Raw genomic sequence first — 25,469 nt, 5'->3', positions numbered from 1 at the left:
TTGTTGATAGATGGAAATGTCATGACATGTGTGCCAAACTGACTGAGGCTGTATTGTGGGGGATCATGCCAGCAAAAATTGAACAAGGCCAACAAAAAAAATTACAGATGAGAGATCTTAATTATGTGCACATGCAAAGGTGTGTATCCTTTGAATCCTATTCAGTCTGTGTAAGCGAATGTGTTTAAGGGGGGGTTGGATGTCTGCGACCCCAAGCAATGCATCTAAAAGCTGTGACCCCAAATGGAGCACACCTGTGCCCCTAAAGTTTATAGAGCCCATTAGCAGACTCAGCCAGTGATCAGAGGAGGGAGAGGGCCTATATAACTTCCACATGAGAATCTCTGAATAGTTAAACTCATAGAATTTGCCCATTAGCACTTTGCTGAAGATGACTTAATGCTGAAATCTCTTGTTTAAAAAAAAACTGGGTAACACCTCTTGCTCTACACACACTAGAGAATAAGAGGGGACAGATGTGGAATGAGGCCACCGTTGTGTTTGGCATTAAGATAAAAACATAGAAACCATTGAAATAACAGTACCTTTTACAACAAGGTATATAGCATAGTGCTGCACTAAAGAGTAAAGCTGAACTATAAAAGGGAACCGTCGGACAAGACCAAACCACTTTAGGATTCAGATACAGGTCAAAACTGTGACCTCTTTCTTTTGAAGTTGTAGTATCACTTAGTAGTGTACATTTTCCCCCCTACGTAGGCTGTTCACTTTCTCAGCGAACTAAATGTAAACCATGTTTAATATTTCATGAGGGACTCGCTCAAAAAACAAACAAAAAACAGACGATTGCTGCTTGATTTTTTTGCCTTTTCCGTTCTTCCGCTTTTCCCTCTGCTTTTTCCTGCAGTGTACTTCCTGACTAGAGATTAAATAATTCCATTGGAATCCTCTTAGGATGGGTTCCCAGCACTTGGCAATTAAACAATTACATTTAATCAGCATGGGGCGACGCTTCAAGTCACCCTCATTTCAGACGTTGATTAAAAGCAATTCTGCAGTGGTTATTGCTGTCGACTTTAGAATACTGCAGTTCACTGAGGTTTACTGCATCTGTGGGGGTCGGGTTGGATGGCAACATGGCCGGGTCAGTTGTGGTCGAGAGCTGTGTGTCTGCCTTGTGGTGAGTAAAACAGTGATGACACAACCCATGTTGACCCTTAAGTCAAAGCTAGTTTGAATACTTGGAGACATTTTGACCCTATACAGCAAAGAAGACTCGACGAACAATAGAAAGGAGAGGGACATTGATTCCAGTGCATGAGGGTGATCACGTGTGACTGTGTGCACAAACTATTTTTTATTGTTTACATTGCATACAGTATGTGCACTTGACTCTGTCGATACACAGCTGTTTATTTTCGCATCTACATCAAAACTTGAATAAAATGCACCTTGACATATACAATTTCATCATGCCACGCAATAGCATCTCCCTCTGTGATGGCAAACGAGCTCGGGGGTGGGCACAAGGGGGAGGAGGGCTCTTTGTGTGTGTGTGTGTGAGCAGCATTTGACATTACGCTCCAGCAAAAGAGTGCTACGTGGCAGTGGCTCTGGAGCGGACTATAGTCTTCCCTGAGCAACACAGATGAGTTGCGATGGATACCCGGCCCCCTCTTGTGAAACCCAGGTGCCCCTGTTTCATAAGGCACCCCGCCGGCTCCCCCAGCCCTCTTAATTAGCAGCTTCTGTCAGCTGGCACCCAGGCCTCCGAGCACCAGTCACTGGCCTTTGCTGCTGAAGCAATCCAATTCACTCCAGATCTTCAGCTTTTATTTCCTAGCAGATGGATTCATGGGGCGGACCGAGTAAGAGGCATTTAGGTTTTCTTGTTGTTGTTGCAAACCTGTAATTCTTCAGTACATTTCCTGGTATCTAAATCAGATGCTATGATGGAAGAGGGAGAAAATGCTGTCGAATGCATTCGTCAGTGCGTCTCTTGGTTTGTATTAAGGATGGGTGACTGCAGAGAATGGGCCATGCGTTTTTTAGTCTCAGCAGCATATACGCTGTAACAAGACATTGATGATTTTTATATGATGAAGTCAAATATAGATAAAAGGTTTCATCAGGACGGGAATGGGAGCTTTTTTTTTTCTCTCTCCCCGCTGCAGTAAGTATCATCGCAGCACTGTAACAATAGTCTCTTCTTCTAATGACATTCCCCCAGTAACTTCTTGCCTCTACAAATCTCAGGAGGGCAGCGCTACAAAAAGTGATAATTACATGAAATATACATAGAGAATAAAGGGAGCATGTTTACATAACCAGACCCATAAATATCTGACGGAGAAGACATTGTTCTCCGACTCCTTTTAAGCTGATCTCCCAGGGATGCCATTTTAATGACATGATGGTTTAAAGAGATGCTGCTCCATCTCGTTCCATATTTAATTAACTTTTTGCTTTTCTGACGCAGAGGAAAAAAAACAGAATAAAGAACGCGTGATAGAGACAAACACACACGCGATAGCGAGGAGACAATAACAAATAGCTGGGAGAACAGAGCGGGAGGCAGGGGGAACATGAGCAGAGACCTTGTCATGCTTTTGTGAGCTGTTTACAATACAAGAGATGCAAAGGGGAAGAGGAGGAGTGGTGGAATAAGGAAGGCTCTTAAAATTAAAATAATAGAGGGATAGAATTTAGGGAAAAAAGGAGAAAGAGAAGAGAAGGGAGAGAGTGGGCGAACCCGGATAGAATGAAGCCCTTTTGAGATTTTTTTTTAGTTAATCAGCATTAAGAAGGAAATATGTGTATGTGTTAAGCCGACATTTCAGGTACCCCAAAATTGAATACAATGAAAATGGACTCTACCGTGGCCTCCTTCTCCAATTTATTTTTTTTATTTTTTTCTGCCTTGTGTGTGTTCATAAAATATACACATGTCAGATGTTAGTGAGCAAAGACTATTTCACACCAGGGTTAATATGCAACAGAGATTTTCTTTTCATTGTAAATCCTGGAGAAATCTGTGTTGATTTTTTTTCTGCATACGCGGTCACGCACACCCCCAACACTCACTGAAACATATGAAACAGTTTTGTAGCAGCCTGAATGAACTCAAATCATTCAACCAATGATTTCATGTACTTGCACTTAGATACAAGGGGACTCGTTGTGCCATCCTCTCTCTCTCCTTGCAGTTTTTACTGTCAGCTATATACGGTGTACGCTGCATTATTGATACTTCTTTACCTCTTCTTCTCTCCTTCTTGTTGGACTCTTTCCCCTTGTCTTCGTATCATCACAATCGGCCACACACACTGGCTGCTGCCGAGCCTGGAGAATTGCAGGGATTTTGACCCCACCTAGTCTATATTTTATTGCTTGGTGTTTTTTAATACATTTTTGAATTCTCCCCATCCACAACAACAACAAAACAAATCTAGTGCCCTGTCAATTTCAAGTGTTTGTCTTGGTAGGGCAGAGTGAGAGATGACTGGAGGGCGATACTCACCTTCAGCGCTCTCACTTCAGGAGACAGGAGTCATCATTAGGAGGGGCTACAGAGGAGGGAAGAGTGTGAATGCATTTGTTTGTCTCTATATGTTTTAAGGTGGTGATAAGACTGGCACACACTATTGCCCATTGTGTGACCCTGAACAGGATAAGCTGTTTTATAAGTTGGATGGAGGGATGAAAGATGCATCTTGCATCAACTCTGAATCTTATTTTAGGATACATATTCTCATTTTATACTTTTGCACTTGTCAAGTTTGACGTGTGGGATGAGGGTGAACATCCTAATATTCACAGCTCCAGGCTCGTTTTTGAATTAGTGCCAGATCACTTTTTTTTTGTGCCACTTATAAGTTTGCAGAGGAACCATCTTTAAAAGTAACTTCACTCTGAGGTCAGTGATTTTAGATATAGAGCTTTAGGTAACACTTTACATATGGGTAGATTAATTAACTGTTAGGTAATGCTATCAACAGTTAGTTAATGTGTAATTAATGCTTACTAAGCATTAACTAACTGTTAATGGTAAGTTATTAACAGTTATTTAAGGCTTGGTTAATCATTAGCTATGCTTAGTCAACTAATGCTTAGTTAAGCATTAACAATGCCTAATGGTTAGTTATTGTTTAGGTAATCTTTATTAAACATTAATTTAGTAATTTCCAATAGTCAATGCTTAGTTAATGCCTATTTAGCATTAACTGAGCATTTACTAACAGTTCATTCATGTACCCTTATTGTAAAGTAGCCTGGCACCACCCGCCTACCTACTTCCTCTCAATTTTCCTTTCCCTTCAGTAGTGAGTCTGGGTCTGCGGTATATTAGCGGATTTTCTCCTGTAGATTTTTTACCGGTCCCATCAGCGAACAGAGGGAGTGGCTGAGAACTATGACGTGCGCCAGTTTCAGTTTGTTTTAGTTGTGGTCAGAAGCCGGCGCATGACATAGGTCACGGCCAAACGTTATGCGAAAGTTTGGCAGATCCAGAGTGACACTGGGCAGATCCAATAGTTTTAAACTTCAACAGACACCCGCCTTCAAGTGAGTTTACGTTTGTCAATTGAGCAATTTCAGACCTTCTGTACAAATGAAATGAAGTAGGATGGTCTGGAAGGACCAGGCTAATTGTAAAGTGTTACCGAGCTCTATAATGTAGGTTCATGCACAATCTGCTGGATACACACAAAAGCAATAGAAAAGAAGTCCCTGCATGTGCTCCATTCCATAAACCCCGTGGCCTGGCTTACATAGTGAGGTTTTTCGGCGTCCATTTTGCTGACACAGTCCTGAAGTGAAAAGATGGCTCTCTGGATGTGGAGTGCCCGGTGTGAGAGATTGGGTTACCCCAGACGCTCCCAGCGGATGGCCCGGCCAAATGGATCTGGATCTCACGCTTGGGCGCACATATTGAATGCCATAAGAGGTCTCCGAGGTCTCCTTCAGTGGGAGGAATGCACAGCCTCACAATGTGGACTTTTCACCAAACTCAATTTTGCACCAAAGAAAAGAGTTACAGCAAGGACACCGGAACACAGGGGACAAGCGCTCAATGCATACTTACATTTGTGCAGGGGTTGTTCATACCCCGATAAAGTGGGCACATTTTCAGCTGCCTGTGATTGGCAACATACTGCACAGGTTAAGTGGAATCTCATAATACTTTTAAAAAGTCTTAACACAGGCTTTTTCCTCTAGAGGACAATGGGTATTAGGGCTGTCAAATGAAAAAAAAACTACAAAATGCCATTAACACACATCATGGACAAGAACAATGGCATTTCAGGCTACTCCCAAACATCTGGCCCCGACTGTCCAGTTTCAACCTAGGACTGGCCGGGCTCCCTAGCAGCATTGAGTGCCACTCGCACATTGAGGTTATGGTCATGTGACGACACCTTGGAGGACCAGCCGGGCTAAGTTATCTCTGAACAAGCCATCCATTCTGCTGCTTTTCTGATGGAAGAATATACTTGGGGGCTGTGTAATTATATTGCTTTAAATGAACCCCTGAGAACGCCCCTGCCAAAGCGCCCACAAAGTCTCACATTTGGGCGAGTGTCAGAAAAACACAGAGCTTGTGTATGCGCTCATGTGTGTGTGTGTGTGTGTGTGTGTGTGTGTGTGTGTGTGTGTGTGTGTGTGTGTGTGTGCATGTGTGTGTGTGTTTTGCTGCTAAGGCTGGCGTTTAAAAGGGAGGCCGCAGTGCTTCTGATACGCCTCACAAGTGAATTTAATTAAATCATAAATATGAGCTGGAGGCCGCCACCCAATTTAATGTAATGGATGATGTGGGCCAGTCCATCTCTGGCAAAGCAAAGTTCTGGACCCGTTCAAATGCCCTTGAAGCTTATTAAAAGTACCTGGCACGGGGAGATGCAAGCAAAGTTGTTTAATGGATGCCCAGCTTGCATTCAGTGTGACAGTTAATGGTGGGCCATACCATCTCCGATTTGGGACGAGGGGTTGTGTCTTTATTGTGGGAGTCTTTCACACAGCGTCAGAGGGCCCGTCCATTCCTCATCTGAGCCTTATTACAGTAATGTAATAAAAGCTAATGGATGACAGGCAACATGACCATTTGATGCAACGCTTGAAATAAATTCAATAAGACAAGCTTTACAAACACACAGATTACACAGACGTACTATGAAATACTGCAAATGATCATATTCTGAAATGATTTTTTGAGTTTTGATTTCATCATCTAGAGGGATCACACTGTGTTTTAATTCTGTTTTGTACATATCAGAGCAAAACCGTATACAAAGGAATATTGTTGTGCTTATAGTATTCTTATTTGTGTTTGAACTTGCATATTATACACGCTATAGTAAGCAGTCTTTTATATAAACAATGTATAATACAATATAGTATCTGCTGTGCATTTCAAATAAAGCTTTAGTTTAGTAATTTGTTTTTCTTCTATTGTAATCTTGTTACATTGCTATGAGCTGCTGCACTGAGCCCTCTCAAAATAAAGCTGAAACCTTGGACAAATGTTATGCTGCTCGCGTGTCACCATTGATGAATCATTCGCTGTGACAGACAGATGTTGTTGAATGGGTTTTGTCCCATTCGGCAAAGGCAGAATACTCTTTTTCCCAGGTCTCCCGGAGTGCTGGAGGCTCCCTAAATAGACCTAGCGCAAGGGTGTGTAGAATGGGACCGCACAGGGTGATGGGTAATGGAGTCATTAATAACACAGACCTCCCTTAAGATGCTCAGATGTTTGTTAGCGAGAGCCACAAGGGAGCGCGAAAATAGGATGCAATTTGATACAATGAAAAAGGGCAGTGTAAGCCTTTTGATGATGATCGTGTTTATGCTGTCTGAGGTCTTGTCTGATGGGTTAATTGTGATCACGCGCACGGCCGCGCGCACACACGCACGCACACACGCACAGATAAGAGACAGATAACTATTTTAGAGATATAATGAAGGGACAAAGAAGCCATCTCCTCATACAGTTTTTAATATTTCCATCACATGTGCAACACAAAAAACGAGGTCTGCCAAATACAGAACTCCATATTTGTACAATACATTTTTAATAACATCAGAGATAACTGTCCTTTTGCTGCAGGAGATGGTGACGTCCTGTAAACGGTGTACGAACAATTCTCAATCAAAATGTCAAAACATTAAAGTTTTTATACAAAAGTGCATCTCAGGTTCAATGAATGCAAAAAACATTTACATAACAGAATGGTTTAAAGTTTTTGTATGATGCCACACTGGCTTCCAGCTTGAGCAGAGAGCAATGGGACACTGCAAAAAGGAACAAGAGGAGTTGTTTCGGGCACTCTCCAGGAGAGCCAGGGACGGAGTTTTGTAACTACGGTACATCCCCGAGAAAGACTGACATTTTTTTTTCAGTTTTTAATGACCCCAAATCCAAATGGATTTGCTCCCCCTCCTACACTTCGAAAAAATACATAGAGATATAACAAAACATGAAAGAAAAAAAAATCCAGTAATCTCCAGGCTTCAATGAGCAGTAAACATTAACAACAAAAAATGTACAGGTTGAGTCAGTGGGCTGGAGATTTCCCCATGCTCTGAGAGCCACATGGGAGCTTCACGCCTCTGTACACGAGCAAACCAGAGGAACTGGCCTTTTTCAAAAAATCTGTGTCACTGCGTTTGCATATATAAGCATCCTGTCCTGTTTTTCTGTTCGCTGTGTTGCTGTTTTTTTTTCTTCTTCTTTTTTTTCTCTTCTTCATCCCGCCTCTCGTCTGAACTCCAGCGTAGATTACCGCCGTTCTCAGCTGGTCCTCTGGCAGCCATGTTACACGGCGGACACACAAACAAGCCTATCTCAGCCTATGCTGGTGAATCAAGCTTTATTCCTACCCCCATAATGATTGACCAGGATACAGAGTGGCAAACTGCACAGTAGGAGCGGTTTTGATGAAAATAGTCCTCCTGACAACACTTTGCCGCTTCCTACAGTTTCCTACGCCCCTCAGTGCACCCTGTTTCTCCTTTACACAACTGGTTGAGTCCCATCTGGTCTGATTGACAATCTCATTGACACCCCCCCCCCCCTTTTCTCTTTTTTGGACAAACATTTTGAACTGTACACTGGCAAATACTGTATAAGATTGCAATATAGCTGTAGTTAAGCAACACACGAAGAATTCTATGTACAAACAAGTTGGCTTTTTCTTTATTTTTGAAATAATGGTTGAACGGAGAGGGTTCCTTTTTATGTTCTTTCCCCGTCTCTCTTTTTATTTTCTTTGCTTTTTGCTTTTTCTTTTTTCTTGCTGTGGCGTGGATCCTTGTGGTGTGACTGAATCGAAAGTTCAGTGCAAGACGGTCAGTGGGGAAACTGCGCCGGACGGTAATTGGCGGTCAGACATTATTCTCCGCGTCATGTGATCCTTGTTCCCAGGGCCACGGCGCTGATCTCTGCCACGTTAGCTGCTGTGCTGAGTCAACGTGTGGTTCTGCAAGGACATGAAAAGAAACAGGGGGGACGTTATGATCACATAGCCTACAACAACAAAAAAAGAAATGTGTCTTTCATTTTCCTTCAATTTCATTAAAAGCACATGGGATTTTTTTTGTTTTTCAAACCAAGAGCTCTAATGTTCTACACCTTGAAATGCAGTTTAAGTGTTATTATTGACAGGCAATTGACTTTGGATTATTTTTGACATTTGATTTGAACATGGTCATTATTAGGCTTTCATCACCCACATCCAATTAACTTGCACCGTAGTCAAATCTGTGTGTGTGTGTGTATGTGGATCAATAGCTGTAGACTTGGGGATCAAGCGTACTAGCATAGTTAGGTCTCGGTCTAACACAAAGGCACAAGACCACTGACGGATAACATCCCATTCCTCGGGAAAGCCTGCCTCCCGATCAAAGGCTGTTTCCATGGAAACAAATCCATAACAAGGCACTGACACAGTGATGGAATATCATCCTGAGAGGCTTGTTTATCCAGCGCAAACATGTATGGAATGTACAGTGCAGGAGAAAAAAAAAGAAAAAAAAGTTGAGAAATACTTTAGCTGCAGGTGAGGCCGTTAATGATTTCTGCTGAGAATAAGTAACGGTGCACATTTACTATGACAGGATAACAAGCTGACAGTATCGCTCTGTTTTTCGCTGCATCTCCCTAAATGTATGCAGGCGCACACGCGGGCCGTGGAGAGTGGTTGTAGTGGGGCAGCTGTGCCAGGTTCTTTAAAGGGAGTGTGGACCAGGGGGGTGTGTAACTGGTGTCCCTGGTGGGCTGAATCCAGGTCATCTTTTGAAGTGACTGCTAATCCCTTTAATGCAAACTACATGCCCCACTTGCTGCGCTCTGTTTAAAACACGGCCTTGGACTCTCTAAACTGGCATGGACTAAACACACCTGTCACCGAGACATCAGCACGCATGCATGCACAAATACACACACACCTCGGTGCACACGTAGGCTACATTGTGTGGCACACATAGGCGCGGAGTAAAGCGCACAAGCGTGTGGAATGACATTTGTATTGCTTAGCCACTTTTATAAAAATATAACGGCGAGAATGAAAAAAACGATTACTGCTGCAACCTCGGCGAGAAAGGTTTACGAAAAGCAGTCACCTTCACTCCTGTTGGTGCAGGATCCCGCGGGCAGAGCACCCCCCCCCCCCCCCCTTTGCATTCATTCCTTCCCTCTTTACCCTTTCAGCTGCCTCCATATAAAGCATTTAAACACCTCGACAGCCTTCCTTTCAGCTAGGGCGATTACTTCCCGACAGGTGGGGTAATAAGCTGTTTGACGGGGAGCAGGAGTGTGACCCCTGGAAGGGATAGCGTGGCTCGCCTGGGCCCTGCTCTCCCCTTTTTTTTAAAAAAGAGGAGGCCCCGACAGCTCCTGTGCTTTCCCTCCTCTCCTCTCCTGCTGAAATAAAGCTCCTTTAAGTGAGTCTGGGAGGAGACTCCCCAAGGGACGCTCTCTCTCTCGCTCTCTCCCTCTCGCTCCACCTCACCCCCCCTCCTCACACTCCACCCCCCCCCCCCCCACCCCTCAGTGAAGACATCCTTGGCATTGCTGAGGAGGGACAGGAGCACGGCAACCTTATTAATGAATGCGGCCCATTACCCGTCAGCCTGGCTCCTTGGCGACTCCCAGAAGCCCCTGCAGTACGTGACTTCAAATGGCAGGATATTGACACGAGGAGAGCAAAGCGGCTAGTACTGAGTGTGTGTGTGTGTGTGTGTGTGTGTGTGTGTGTGTGTGTGTGTGTGTGTGTGTGTGTGTGTGTGCGTGAAAGGGAGAGAAACAGAGAAGAGAAAATGTGTGCTCAACTGAGTGTGCATGCCTTTGTGTGAGTGTGACAGAGGGTCTAGGGGTGTGTGTGTGTGTGTGTGTGTGTGTGTGTGTGTGTGTGTCTGTGTCTGTGTCTGTGTCTGTGTGTCTGTGGACCCCAAAGGAACGTAGCTCCTTGGATATAATGTAGGGCTCGTAACAGCTATTAGAGGGGAAAATAACCCCTCTGGGGAATGGCTCCCCCCACTGCATGTCCCAGCTCTGTCTGACACACACTGCATTCTACCTTTTCCTTAAACATGCCATGGAGTTTTCTCACTGAGGGCTTTCTCAAGGACGGTGCTAAACGACATCAGTGGCTGTGGCAGCCATGCAGACTAAAGGGAAATAGAGGAAAAAAACGTTAAAAGAAAATGAAACTGATACCTTTATCTCTGTGGATACTGAACTCGGCAGAGTAGCTATACACTGTGTGTGTGAGTATGCAAGGTGGAAGCGAGGCAGAGGGAGATGGAGGTAAATTCACTTTCCAATCTTAATTCTTGTCAAGTTCCTCAAGTACCTCTGCACCAGCGCTGTGTATGTTAAATACCGACAGTACCCGGCTACAAGTGTTGTAGCCGGGTAAATTAGATGTGAGACACATCATTTACATCTTATGAAAGAAAATGACCAAAATGCCCACTGCCCCGGCGAGGAGGATGTCACTAATGGTGTCACACCAAAATCACTGCAATTTAGGATTAGATGCCCTCCATTAAGCCTTTTAGCTCTAACTCCCTCCCTCCTTTAACGCCGTCCTATTCCCCCTGAAACTCCGCCATTCCCTTTATCATCCCTTTCCTTCCTTTCTATCCAACCCCTTAATCTCCTCCTCGATCCTTTCAACCACCTGCTGGCCACACAGGCCTGCTGCAGGGCCCAGTTACCAGCAGTGTTCAGGTAAACCGTAGCAGTCAATTCTCCACTAAATTAAATTTTCGCTCTGATCAATAATGCGCAGCCGCTGCTTCTCCCTTATGAAGACTGAGGCTGCATTGGCCTCGGAGCGAGCCTCTTCCTCTCCTCTCCTATCTGTACTCTCTCACCGGCTCTGTGCCACTGTTGAACCACCACTTTCATCTGATTACATCACCCATACTGCAACGCCCTCAGGGGTTGTGGAAGAGGAGGGGGAACATACAGCAGGGGTCTTGTGTACCCATGCAAACAGGTGCAACACGTCTTAGGAATTTAACGTTGCGGCAGAGTGGGAGTGGGTGAGGGGAAAAAAATAGGGAGTGATTGGGGAAGACGAGAGAGCGGGAAAGTGCAAGTAGGCTGGGGAGTTGATTTATTAACTAATCATTCTTAATGTCGTTCCCCATTGCTCTGGTCTCCATCGATAGCACCGGGGTCTCCAGTGAGGCAACAGAGGTGCATCTCTTACATCAGCCCCGCAAAGGAAAAAGGCCAGTGGACCGGCAGACACATTTTCCCTTTCATCTGATTCAATCTCCGCATTAAAGGCAATCCTCACGTTGTCCGACATCACAGAGAGTCCATGTAAAGCTTAATTGCAACGCTAACAATGTTTGATTAGCATAATGTTAATACCTTAAGAGCACATGCTAGAGTAAGTGCACTGTGTCTGCACATATACCTGGTATTATCCAGCATGTAGCATTAAACCCAGGCTTTACTGAGTAGTTAGATAGCTGAGAAAGCAATAACGACTTTGAAAGCCATGGCCTTTTCAAAGCTTCTTCTTCTAACAAACAAAGCAGTGTGCAGTTGGCCATTGTACTGTACATAATCTGTCGAATTATCCAGCCCTCAAATTGATATTGCTGTATCTTCAAATGCAAACACTTTAGTGATAATGATATGTTATGTACTGTATATTGCATCAAATTTTACCAAAATGAATATAAGTGCGAGAACGAACAATTCATAAAAGCATACATGAATGCATCCTTTACAAAGCTGTTAACAAATGTCAGTAAATATATATCCATGTCAGCATATATTCTATATATATACTTCATATCCAGTTCAACGGCGAAGCAGGCAATTGCATTTTTGAGTCGAGTAAGTGTTACTTACACGAAAGATTACTCATTAAGGAAACTATTTAATTAGAAGAGTTAAGCACATTCCTTTGAATCCCTGCGGCTTAAGTGTCTCACTCAGTTGATCTATAATCAAAATTTAAGGGGAACAGTCAAAACTGTAAACATCTTCTGAGCTCTGATTAAAAGTCTGGCCAGTCCGTGCGGAGTTTCTCTCTTGCCCTGCGTGGCTGACATACAGTAAGCCTGTGTCGCTGCATCTGGAGCATGGGGACGTGTGCACAAAACCACTGAGACATGTGCATACCCGTAGTCATCACTCAGGAATTTAATTAACGCATAAGATGAGAATGTCATCAGATGATGATACTAAAACAAAGAACCTGCGGGCTTTTATTGAGGCTCTGAAAAGCAGGGTGAGTTTGAGCGATGAAACCACTTCAGCTAATTTATGTTTGTGTAGTGATTGAAAGACGAACTGAAGTGGACTTCAGTCAGCAATGAGTCCTATTGTGTCTTGGGTCAGTTTGACGGACTTCTGCCACTGTCTGAGGTGTTTTCTCTATTGTTTAAAACTGCTGTGGGAGAGAGACAAGACTAGTGCTGCATTCCACCTTGATGCCTAATGGTGTGTTGAACTCGCTCCAGTATTGACTGAATCCTCCCTTATGCATTCCCTACTGTTGACCAGTCCACTGAGGGAGTAATCTTTTCCTGCTTTGACCTCGGGCCAGGCTTACTGCCGACTAGTTTAGCCAATGGAGAACACAATCAAATAAATAAATAACACAGCAGTTGGCATTCTCCACAGTCATCACTTATCAGGCCGTAGGGAGAGTTGACCCCAAACACTGTTGTGCCACAACCGGCCTTGGTCTCCTTGGTAACAGACCGTCTTGTTTGAAGTGAGGTGCCCGGGGAGTCCCGGTCATACAGTAACGGCGCTGGGCTATGGGTGGAGTTGACAACAGCAATGGATTTCAGTGTCTTCCATGTGTGTCATTGTGTGTGTCTCGTCGTTTTCAACACCAAAGGCTTGTAAAAAATATATATAAGAAATCCATAATGCCAGAAATGCTTTCTAACTAGCCCCACCACATACTTCTAAAGGTGTAACCAGAGATGACGGACCACCCTTTTTGTGGGCTTGTGCTTTGTAGCTCCAAATGATACTCATTACCCTGTCTAAGTAGACAAGTGAATGGTACTAGGAACACACTGTGTAGTGATCCTGCTGTTTGACTGAGGTAGCAAAACAACTGCACAACTGCTGTGTTATTATGGGGCCTCATTAAGTGAGGAGAGAGTGGGAGACAGGGAGAGGGGAAGGAATAGAGAGAGAGAGAGAGGGCCAGCGAGAGGGAGAAAAAAAAGGAAAGAACAAGAAAAAACACAAGAGAGCGATACAAACTGTATTCTGAGGTGATAGCAACACACAGATGCCTTTCCAGCCAAAATGAAGACTATGACTAAAGAACCCAATTAAGGGCTTTCTTAGGGGAGCCATCTTGGGAGGGGGATGGGTCTTCCTGGGACATGAGCCCTGGGCTACATCCTCTAATTAGACAGAGCGAGGGGGGAGGATCTCTGCCTGTCACTGGGAGGGAGATGGGGTCCATGGGGTTCCACATGTCAGTCCCAGAAACAAAACACAATTACTCTCACATTTAACCACTTCAGTCGGGGATAGACTTTGACTAGGGACGCTATACGGAGAGTCCAACCCCCCCCCCCCCCCCCTCTCTCGTCTCTCTCCTGTGCTGCTAGATGTGCCACTTCACAAATGCCGAGATTTTTTGAGGACTACATTTTCTCCTGCTTCATCCGAGTAGGCGAGAGGCGATCTGCACTCTCATGTTTTCCCACCCAAATGGAGGAGCAGATCAGACAATGAGCTTATAATTGACCGGTGTCATTGCGAAAAAAAGAGTTAAATGACTCCACCGTTGCGATGTGTGAATGTGAAATTTCGAGAGGGAATAATTGTCCTGATGCTGTTTATTTTGGCCTCTGCTGCTGCTGCATCGTGTTAACATCAACAGCATAATAGACCCTTGAAAAATCAAATCACTACAGGCAGTGAATTAGGCCCTATCATGCTTTTTTTCCTCGAGAAGCGCTTTAAATGGTATTTATCAAAGTTGTTGAAAAAGTCAACTAAGAAAAAGTAAAGGAGATGTGTTTGAGGGAGAGATCCGGTGATGGATTCTAGCACAGTGCACCAAGCGTCTCCTCTTTGTTTGGATTTAACTTTCCCTAGTGGTGCAACACAGGAAAAAGAAAAAAAGAACAGCTCAAAGGCTTCTGGGAGTTTTTGTCATGTCTCCCTCCAGACATGTGTTGCAGATTCCTGGGAGAGACAGACACAAAGACAAATACATACAGCACACACACATATGTATACACACACACACACACACACACACACACACACACACACACACACACACACACACACACACACACACACACACACACACACACACACACACACACACACACACACACACACACACACACACACTAGAAAGAGAATATCCTCCCAGGATCATTAGGTTTGTCATGCTGTCTAATTCTGATCCACCTACAAAACTAGAACACCACTATTGTGATACATCACTAGTCATCTAAGGGTGTTTATGTCCCAATTTACAGTGTGTGTACAGTGTTGTACATAATTATAAATAAGCTTAAATATTAATGATGGCGCCTCACAAGCAGCTGTTTTTTTCTCTCTCTCTCTCTCTTTCTAATTCATTGTTCTTTTATTTTGTAGTGCAACTTTTTTGAAATGGTGACAGAATTGTGAGCACCTGGGGTGATGAAGAAGAAAACAAGTTGTCATATAAAAGGAGAAAAATATATATCCAACTTTCAAAAGCGTGAGGAGCTGTCATACTTTGGCAGATCAAGACATTCGGAGAGAACGTGGTGTTTGAGAGCCGCTTAGGGACAAACAAGCGAAACACTTTGTGCTTTTTGTGCGACACTTTAGGGACGTGGGGCAGTTGGGGCGTTTTCGGGGGCATATTTTAAAATTCACAACCGAAAAAAACAAAAAACACATGAAGGATAAACTTCTGGGGAATTAGGTCTCTGTGCTTCAAGCTGAAGATTTCCATTGTTAAGTTTTCAAATGAAAAAAAAATGGGTGAAAAAAGTTCTTACATATTGTTTTTAAGCTGCCGTTTATGGACTATATATTTTTTGTATTTCCATGCCTTTATAATTTCATAAAAATGCAGTACACTCTTATCTTCGGATACAAGCGCTTCTGTCGCTCTCTCTCTCTCCATCCCCTGCTCCCTTGCCTTCTCTCCTGCATGTCCATCCCTCCACATTCTCTCCCTTATTTTCTGTCCAAGACGGACGTTGTGACATGCATAGCTGTTTACACCTGGTGAACGTGAAAGCCTATAAATATGCTTAATTAAAACAGTGGAATTGGTCACAGCTTGGCAATAATGGCTATCACATGGGGAGAGGAGAAATCTCATTTGTGTGTGGGGAAGTAGAACATGATGCAGATGTGCTCTTGTCACTTTGGGCACTCATTAAGGCCAGGGAGCCTTTTTGGATTGCCTTTGAAGGGATCCTTTTTAAAAAGACACTCCAATTAAGGTATGTGTCCTGCGGGCGTCTGAGGAGAGACAGAGAGAAGTCATACAGTAGCCCAGTCCTCTGTTGATCGCGCCGGCACGACTTAACACATGACTTACAATCTTGTGTCACTTCCAAAGAAATTATAATGAAATTGGGAGGATGGAGGATGGAGGATGGAGGATGGAGCGGGGAGGGAGTAAAAAAATAAAAAAGACAGCCCAGTTTAAGGGGAACAAGGGGAATCTCAGGAAGAAGAAAAATGTCATCTTCTTCACTGTTCTGTCACTTTAATCTCATTGTCTTGTCTATGGAGGGAAGTGGGAGCACTGGGAGAAAAAGCCCTCAGATTGCAGTGCCCTCCAGCCCCTATACACACCGCATTGCCGGAGGAGACAGAACTCGTGCGTTTACTTTTCTACACAAATGAAACTGCACTCGGAGAAATGTCAGATTTAAGCTGTGGCTAATACGGCACAATCCATCAGTTAATGAATCTGGCTAATTAATCCAGCCTAGCATGCATTGTCAGTGGCTCAGTTCCCTTTTCCCCATGTGCTGAAGCTACTGTATCTGAAGCCCCAACGCAAAGGGGGAAAGCAAAGTTTATTATCAACTTTCCACATTTCATTGCATTGTGGCCTTTGCCAGAAGTACCCGGAGATTTTATTTTCTTTTTCATAAGGGGTGGGGGTGGGGCGGTTTTGATATGACAGCAAAGTTGATCTTATTTGGGAGAGGGGGGTGGAGTGAAGCTGTGTCTCCTCCTGTAGTTCCTCAAGGGGGTGGGCAGTATAGTTGAGGGTCAGAGAAAGCACTGCACAGCCAGCCAGCTCACTTGCCCTCCCCATCAGCACCTCATGAAATATCTAGACTTTGCTCCATATTTTAATGGGGTGAGGGAGAGAGAGAGAGAGAGAGAGAGAGAGATGCACAGGGTGGAGGCTGTGTGTGTGTGTGTGTGTGTGTGTGTGTGTGATGGTGGTGGTGTTGGGGGGGGGGGGTCCTCTGGAGAATTTGGTGGGGAACGGTGGTCTATGCATCTCTGTGTTTTTTTTTTTTTAAAGAAAGGAAATAGGAAAGAGAGAAATGGAGGGGAGAGCAAGAGAGATTATTCTCCTTTGGAATGTGGATTCTGGGGCACACACAGGCCCAGGAGTCAGTCAATCTGGCCAGTCTGAGGCCGGGGCGGGGGGTCCTGGGAGGGCTGATTAGACGGATGCTCTCCCATCATCCATCTCGACAGGCCGGCGAAAATTGGCTGGCCCCCTCGCAGGGTAGAGTTCACGGGGGGAAGGCGGGGAGGTGGGTGGGGGGGAGAGGACTTGGAGCAGGGGTGCACTGGATACCTGTCACAGCCTTTTGGTCTGTTTCAGGATTTCTCAGCAGCAAATTAATAAAATATCCTTTTCCTGCTTTCCCCTCTACCTGCAGTGGCAGCTCTCCCTCTCTGTCTCCCACAGCTTGCAACTGGCCCTTTGACCCCCTCTCCCCGACTACTGTGAGAGATGAGGAGCACCAGGCAGCCTGCGAGCGGGGCCACAGAGTGTCAGTGGAAGAAATAGGAGGGGAGAAACTCTAAAACTCAAGACCAAGATAGGCAAAGAGAGAGAGAGAAAGAGAGAGAGAGATAGAGAGAGAGAGAGAGAGAGAGAGAGAGAGAGAGAGAGAGAGAGAGAGGCTCCACTTCGCTCGCCGCCCGCTGGAAGACACAGCCTCCTCTCACTTCAGACGGACTGACAAACGACCGCTCCCGTGTCAGTGAGACATTCTGAAGTGTGATGCTTGGGATATGGCAAACAAAACAACAAACTATAAAAAAAACAAGACTCTAACCTGCGCTTTTTGTAGAAAGCTTTTAACTGGAGACGGTGGAAAAAAGGCAAAATTCTATGTCCAACATTACGGAGTTCACGAGCTACATCTTAAGATTAAGATAGATCTATGACATTTTTTTTAAACTTTAGGAATGTCTGGAGTTTGTATATGTATGTATAAATAAACTCTGACATTGTGGACTTTATGTATGACTATGGTAGAGAACAGTACACCTGCATCTTTTATGAATCACATATGTGTTTGAGAGAGAGTGTGATGGCGCCGCTCACATGGGACTGCCTTTAGAGCGTGGCACAGGTTGAACATAATGATAGCTTTATATCCCCCAAGCTCATTCCTGCACACTTTTCACAACGCTCCCCTTTCCCAACAAAGTACCGCCATAGGTCTTTCATGTTCTGCTGTTGTCTCTTCACACAGTGAGTGTGTAAAACAATATAATCATGCATGAAACAACACCTGCGGTAGGTGGAGATCACTTAATTCCAAAATAATGTCAAACAAAAGAAAAGTATAGGGAAAACATCCCCAGGTTATTTGACAATGTGTACAGGTATACCTGCAACAGGCCCGTGCTAGCTATATGTGAGAACACTCACACCAACAAGAGATGTGGATAAATCGGAGGCCTTGGAATGAATTAAAAGACTCCATGTTGGCAGATCGGTGGAGCGCGAGGCTTGTTAAATAACCCTCTCTGTGGTGGAGTTGCATGTTAGTGGATCAGGACTTGTTTTATTCATGGTTTGCCCTGCTCAAATGACCAGCAGATAATGATCACATTCACCTTCCTCCTGGCAGACACACGCCTCTGTGTTCACAACCTGAATCTCAATATGAAAATCATTGGCGATCAATGGGAAGCCAAGCCCGGGATACTTCCTCTGGCTACCCGCTAATACGTAGCTCTGCTGATCCAATTTTTAGATCTCAGATTTAGTTGAAGGATGTGGTCGGGAGATATCGGCTTCACCATTTTTTTAAGGCCCAAATTATGAACAATTTCAGTGATTGGACTGAACACGGTGGTTATAGACACCTCATATTTTAATGATTCACTTTCAAAAGGTAATAGGAATAAAAGATCTGGATATGAGAAATGTGCTGGTGTGTGTATGCTAGACGAGAATCCCCCAAACAAAACACAGAGCTGCTTGAAAACACCACCACTGTGAAATAATATAATAAGGTCTCTTTCATTTTTTTTTCAGGTTCTCCAAGGACCGGGAGAAAAAGATTGCTAGAAAATGGATTATCTCTCTCTAACATTGCGAGTTCATAAGTCCAAACTACTAACTTTGTTGAAGGGCAGATACCGGCCTCCCAGAGGACAAAGCTCATATTTAGCCACGAGGCCTCCTCTGTGATTAGGATGGGAGGAGATGCAGGCATATTGACTCAACTGTGTGTGTTTTTTTCTTTCTTGCCTCTTGCACTGTATGTAATTACCTCTTCAAAAACGAACATTCCGCTAATCCTCTAATTCCAGATATTTTAGTGCTCTGCTGGTCTAATAAGCAAATCAAATCATATCTGCGAATCGCAAATGAGTTTTGGAAAAATGGACTGAAATAATTCCTTCTGAGTCTCTGGTCCCAGCCGGGATAGAGAGGGGGGGGGGGGGGGGGGAAGCAGCAGCCGGAGTGTGTGGCGAGCGAGCGGTGTTTAGTGTTTGTAAAGCTGTCATGTGCGATTAGGCCGTGGCAGTGTTTTTTGTGCTGGTGGCTATTTAGCTCCGTCAAAGCCATCGGCGAGGCTCACCTGTAACTCTGTCTGGAAGAAGAACTTCTGTGGGCATGGCGAGCAGTCGTAGATCTTATCCTCCTGGCCGTGGGCAGAGAAGATGTGCTGCTGCAACTTATTGGCGTGGACGAACACTGTTCAAAGGAGACACAAGAGGACACATTCATTTTTGAGACATTTGAAATTGTAATACTTGTGTGTTGGACATTTAAAAAAAAAATCTCACTGTAAAAAGATGCCTCTGCTCTTTTTATTGTTAACTGTGGTAAATTAGAATAGGGCCTTGTCGCCTGAATTAAGGGGAACAAAGGCAACGTCGTAATTGTCTCCGCATGAATAAAAATTGAAGACAGACTATGTCAAATGGCAAGGAAAATGACTTAATTACAAACAAATGAAGGCACAATCAACAATAGAGGGAAAAAAACAATGTTATGAGATGTATAATTGGAAAAAACAGAGAACAATTTAGATGTTAACACTGAAACTAGAGTGTTCATATTCATGGCACTAGAGCTAGCGCATGCATAATGTTCGGGGGAATAATGATGCTCTTTATTTAGCACCACTGTGGGGACAACGAGCCAGAAAATAAACAACCACAAAAAACTGGCATGGCTTCAAGTGCAAAACATGGCCTCCATTAGTCTACATAGCTAATTATATTGACAATATAAATATTCATGCTGTTGCGCTACTTATTCATGCAAACTCTGACTGCATTCACCATCATATAAACACACAACTCGCTGGCACTTAAAACATATACCAAACATTTGTGCTTTAATTAAGCCATAGTCCACGCTGAAAAGCTAAGGGGGATGCAATTGTGTGTGTCTTTTGGTGTATGTGTCTTGCAAGTGTGTGTGCGTGTGCGCGTGTGTCTGCATTCTCCAAGGAGCACTTCAAACATGCCGTTTGTTATCCCAGACCCTTGTGCTTTAAGGATGGCTGTCTAATCTCAAAGGTCTGGATGCTCTGGAAAAAGTTAGCATGTGGGGGGCTTCATTTGAATTTCTTAAGGCTCAAAATAACTTTTCCTCTAATGCATGCACCGTGGGGCCACAAGGAGAGAGAGAGAGAGGAATAAAGCACACAGCCACAAAAGGTGAGGTGTCTGCCGTAGATGGCTTTGGGGTCGCTGCAGCCCCATGGCGGCCAGGGCTCTGCAACATTAATGTGTCCCAATTTGAGCTCACTTGGGAGAGCGGTTATTAATTATTGAGCTGCGTTCACTTGAGACGCACTCGGCTTCACTGAATGTCACACGCCTGACCTGGGAAATAAAAAAGTTAGGATTCAAAGCAGACACTGTGGCGATGCCTGCCGACTGCTAATGCCTGGGTGACATCTGTCTCTGGAACATGGCAGCGTGTTTACCACAAAATGAACAAACCTCCTCTAATGAACAAACAATTCCATGGCCCATTTCTGAAACTAATGACCACAGCACTATGAAGACAAACACAATTGCAGATAGATTTGTGGGGTTTTTACAGTCTGTTTTTCCAAACATTTACGCTCAAGGTTAAGGCCCCGGCTATCATGAACATTTGTGCCTCTGTTATGCTCGGTAAAGATGGCAATTTTCTTTGTGGGGAACACATGCTCGGAAAGAAAAATGTGCTGATAAACAAAAGCGTTTTTGTTTTTTATTTTTTTGTTAAGCTGTGTTTTGTCTGCATATGCTGTACAGAAGCAGGCCACAGCAGCTGCAGGAAGCCTTCATTATGTCTTTGGCTAGAGGAGGAAAAAGTCAATACAGCAAAAATAAAAATGGATTGAGACTTAGGGGGGCCTTCAGATACTGTACAATAGGGCCAAAACACAACCGAGATGTCAAGTTGGCTGATTCTCGCAGTGTACATGCGTATCTGGTCCACTTAAGAGTGAGAGATGCATTTAATCAGCTATGCGTTTATCAATTTATAGCTCTGCATTGATTTGTGTGCAAGTGTTCAATGACAGATGTGTACTGTAAAAAAACGATAAATACTGAATGGACTTAGGACACTTAAGGCAAAGATGTAAACAACTTTTTAGCTAATTTACATAGTTCAGTTTTGACATTTTGAAAGGCTCGGGTTATATTTATGACGACTAAAGATGATTGGACATTTCAGTGTGTTTGCTAATATAAACTATGGTAACCCGTTTCAATTAGTGGGTAAGAGTTGAAATGAAGTCTCCTCATCGCCCCTTCTTCAAAATTAGCATGCAACGTGCAATAAAGGGACACGCTGAAATAGGCAATGAGGGGAGGCAATGTAATGGTATTTGGAAGCTATGAGCCACATATGTAATACACCATCATGGCAATGCCCATTTAGAGAAGGGACAGATAGACAGAGGCCTGTCTTCCTTCCAAGAGGGTTAAAACGAGGACACGATGGAACCGGGGAAGAACATAATCCAAAACCACATCCAAACAGGATCAGTGGCTGGCCATTGTGTCTGTCCCTGCTGAGAGGGAGAGAGAATAAGGGAGGGAGAGAGCTAGAGAAAGAGAGAGGGGGAGAGAGAAAGAGAGAGAGAGAGAGCGAGAGAGAGAGAGAGAGAGAGAGAGAGAGAGAGAGAGAGAGAGAGAGAGAGAGAGAGAACTTTGTGGAGTTTGTTGGCGGCGGAGAAGCCAGAGCCTGAACAGAGCGCTGAGCCGGGGTTGGGCGTCAGGGGTGTCAGGGCTGAGGGGGCTGAGGGGCCAAGGTCTCCTCGCTGTGGGGGATATTAAGCCTTCTGATTAGATCTCAGGGGCCGCCCATGGCAGACGTCTCCTTTACTACAGGCCCCAGCTCATCTTTATTTTGGCAGGGTAGTGCTCTCTGCAGGCTGCACTGCACCAATACTAAGCTGTTTGTGCAGGAAAAGAAGAAAAAATAAGTTGATCCTTCCCACCCCCCTTTTCTGCTTTTTATTTATTTATTCGTCTAGCCTATGTGTGCCTTTTTCTCTGCTTAATCCAAGAGTTCACAATGCAGGGGCAGATCCAAGTGTTCTTCCGAGGCAACTCAAAACAAGTGGACTGCGTTGAGTTGATTTGCGACTATAATAGGCTGATGACTGCTAGTTTTGAATAAAAAGTTAAGTCTGTGTTGTTGTCTTTTTTGGGACGTAGGGCGTCATCATTTTAACACCGCGCACCAGCAAGACGTGGGAAGCAATGAAACAAAAAGACATTTAAACCGCTGTAATGTAAGTTTCAAAGCAGGAGCATTGTGTTTTTTTTTCAAGTTTGCAATTCCTACTGCAACAACACATGCACACACACACACACGTACGCACGCACACACGCACGCACACACGCACACACACATACACACACACACACACACACGCGACTTTCATCAGGCACGCTTTCTTCTGTTTTGTTTGTCTTAAGCACATATTCCCAATCACAATTTCCACACCAGCCCTCACTACTGCTCCTAAGGGTGCAGGCAGACACTTCTAGCTGCAGGCTCCCCCACTTCTGAAACCTGTCAAATCTGTCCTGGGAGAGTCAGCCTCCCTCTCATCATCCAGGGGCTTATGGACCTCTCTCCATTTACCCTCCCTCCCCATACACCGCTCTCTTTTTCCTCCTTTTCTCTCCCCCTTTCATCTCACATCCAAACTTGCCAGTTGCAACCCCTCTCAGCTTCCTCCAAGTTTTGTCTCCTTTTCTCCTCTATTTGGTGTCCCCTTATCTACCGTCTTTACTGCTTACTTTCCCCCCATACTTCTTCCCAGGCTGTTTGGCGGTATACGATTTGTCATCTCTCCGTTCCCTTCAGAATAGGTTGAGGATAATCAGGTATGTCAAAGGATGACAATCACTCCCTGCCTCCCACCCAGTTTTGGGTCATGGTGGAGGTGGATCAAACTAAACACATGGGCACCGAGTGAGGATGATGTTTTAAACAAAGAGTAACCTTGTGAACTGAATGAGCTCAATTACCCAGTCACTCACTATCACTGCCACCACCTAGTTTGATCAAAGTTTTGCTTGTATGTTCAGGCTACAGTAATTATGTTGTTGGAATAGTGTGGCAGTGATCCATCATCTCCTTCACACTGACTTAACAAAACTGGCTAAAACAAAATGTTAATCGGGAATAAGATTTCACATACAGATATTGAAGAAATATCTAATGAAATAATTAGTTAATATTTGACGAAGCATTCACAATCATTTTTGTTTACATTATCTTGACAAAAATCACAATCCGACTGGTATCACTTATCTTTCAAAGCGTTCTTACTTTCTTAATTTGCAAACATTTCCAGGAGCCAGGTGTGTGTCAACATTTTAATGAAGGACTTTTTAAATATTTCAACTGCTCCTTTTACTTCAGTGAAATATTGCAGTATTACTATACCACCACTGTATATGACAATGAACTGTTTGTTAGTTAGTTTACTTTAGGGTGTGAAAGCAGAGATATTTTCTCCACTCTATCTCATTCTTAACTTTACTAAACATATTCAAGGACAGCTGTCAGCCACACTGAGTTCAGTTCCTCTATTTCCTCCGAGTGCTCTGACTTCAGTCTGCCTGTCCCCTGCATCCCCAACAGAGGGAGGCCTTTCAGTCCACCCATACCCTCCACAGCCTGCCTTCCACCACCACCATAGGCCTTCACCCATCTGTCTGTCTGCTCTGCGACCGCTGTCCTGAGGGTGCACTCTGTCTCACCCTCCTCCCTCCCAGAATCCTTCTCTCTCTCTCATGCGATGTGATCGATATGGACGCACGGGGAGAGGGGGGACCTGTCTGTCAAAGCCGGCGGTGGAAAATGAAGGCTCAGATGAAGGAGGCATGCTCTGTATATTAAATGCCCAGACCCCTGTGTAGGGGTGGAGGGGGTGGAGGGTTCAGGGTGGGGATATATCAACAGGGCCTCTGCTAAAAGACAGATAAGGCCAAAACAGCAATGAGAGAAGTGGAGGGAGGGGTATGGGAGGAAGAGAGAGATGAGGAAAATGGTGAGTTGGATAAAGAGGTAAAAATGTGGAAAAAGACCTTTGAGCATGCCATCCAAGTGTGCGCTAATGACGTTAATTAAAGTAATTACTGGAGAAAAAGGCATATGAGTTTTTTGGGGGGCGACGGAGTGGATAAGAAGGCAGGAAGTAAATAGGGAGGGAAGGAGGGAAATGAGCTGAGGACCCCAAAAAAAGTGCGAGCAAGAGTAAAGAGCTGAGAAGGAGGAAAAGAGTGAAGAAGAGCTGAAGTTAACGACTTTGCAGATTTCATTATAGAGATAGTTAACCCTGTTGACACTGAAGGAGGGCGCTATCCTCTCAGGAGGAGTCCGGTCCTTCCACCTCCACGCACAGAGACAGATGAGATCATTACAGCTATCAGCACCACTGCCATCCACAATTAGCACATCTCCCTCCCCACCCACACTTCTCCATCCCCCCCATCTCCCCTCAGCTCACACACTGACTCCCCCCCCCTGCTCTCTCTCTCCCCCCCTGCTCCCCCTCTCACCTCATGACACTTCTTTGGCCTTGATTTGGAGGCAATTTGACTAAATAAAAAGCCACATGCAGCAAACTGCTCCCAGCTTTAGTCGACCCCGCTTGCTTGACCTTTTCCCAACTAATTTAGAACCCATTGGCTTTTCACTCTTAAAACAAGAAGTAGAATGAATCAGACATGGAAATGCAAAGCGCTGCATATTTAGAATCTCCCTATCTCATCTTCCTATCAGTTCATTGGGGTTGCAACAATCCATGGCACAGAAATGCACTCATGCAACGACAAACACAATACATGCACAAAGCTCAATACACACCTGTGAAGCAGACGGGGCACTTGAAGGTTCCTCCCATGCCCTCAAAGCTGTGCTCAATCAGGTGGCATTGAAGCTTGGCCGGTGAGTCGAAAGACTGACTACAGAGCTTGCATTCATGGTTCAATCCTTCCTCTGCGGAGAAAAACAGAACGACAAAAACACAGAGAAAAATCTTGAGAAGGACAGTAAGCAGAGCATGAGTGTCAC

General features: G+C 44.4%; 1 protein-coding gene across 5 annotated transcripts in view; it reads right to left on the bottom strand.

Annotated features, from left to right (window-relative positions):
- Window positions 1-6,939: 6,939 nt before the first annotated feature.
- Window positions 6,940-25,469, bottom strand: part of znf521 (zinc finger protein 521) — a 108,621-nt gene continuing 90,091 nt past the window's right edge. For all 5 annotated transcript variants that reach the window (XM_080034844.1, XM_080034845.1, XM_080034841.1 and 2 more), the window contains exons 6-8: window positions 25,263-25,394; window positions 19,501-19,616; window positions 6,940-8,438 (exon numbers count right to left, since the gene is read on the bottom strand). In XM_080034844.1, coding sequence (XP_079890970.1) covers window positions 8,409-8,438; window positions 19,501-19,616; window positions 25,263-25,394 — 278 coding nt within the window. In that variant the 3' untranslated portion in view covers window positions 6,940-8,408. The remainder of the gene's footprint in view (window positions 8,439-19,500; window positions 19,617-25,262; window positions 25,395-25,469) is intronic.

The sequence above is a fragment of the Ammodytes marinus genome, assembly GCF_949987685.1.
Source record: "Ammodytes marinus genome assembly, chromosome: 9".
Taxonomy (NCBI): Eukaryota; Metazoa; Chordata; class Actinopteri; order Uranoscopiformes; family Ammodytidae; genus Ammodytes; species Ammodytes marinus.
This window is presented reverse-complemented; position numbering and strand designations above follow the sequence as displayed.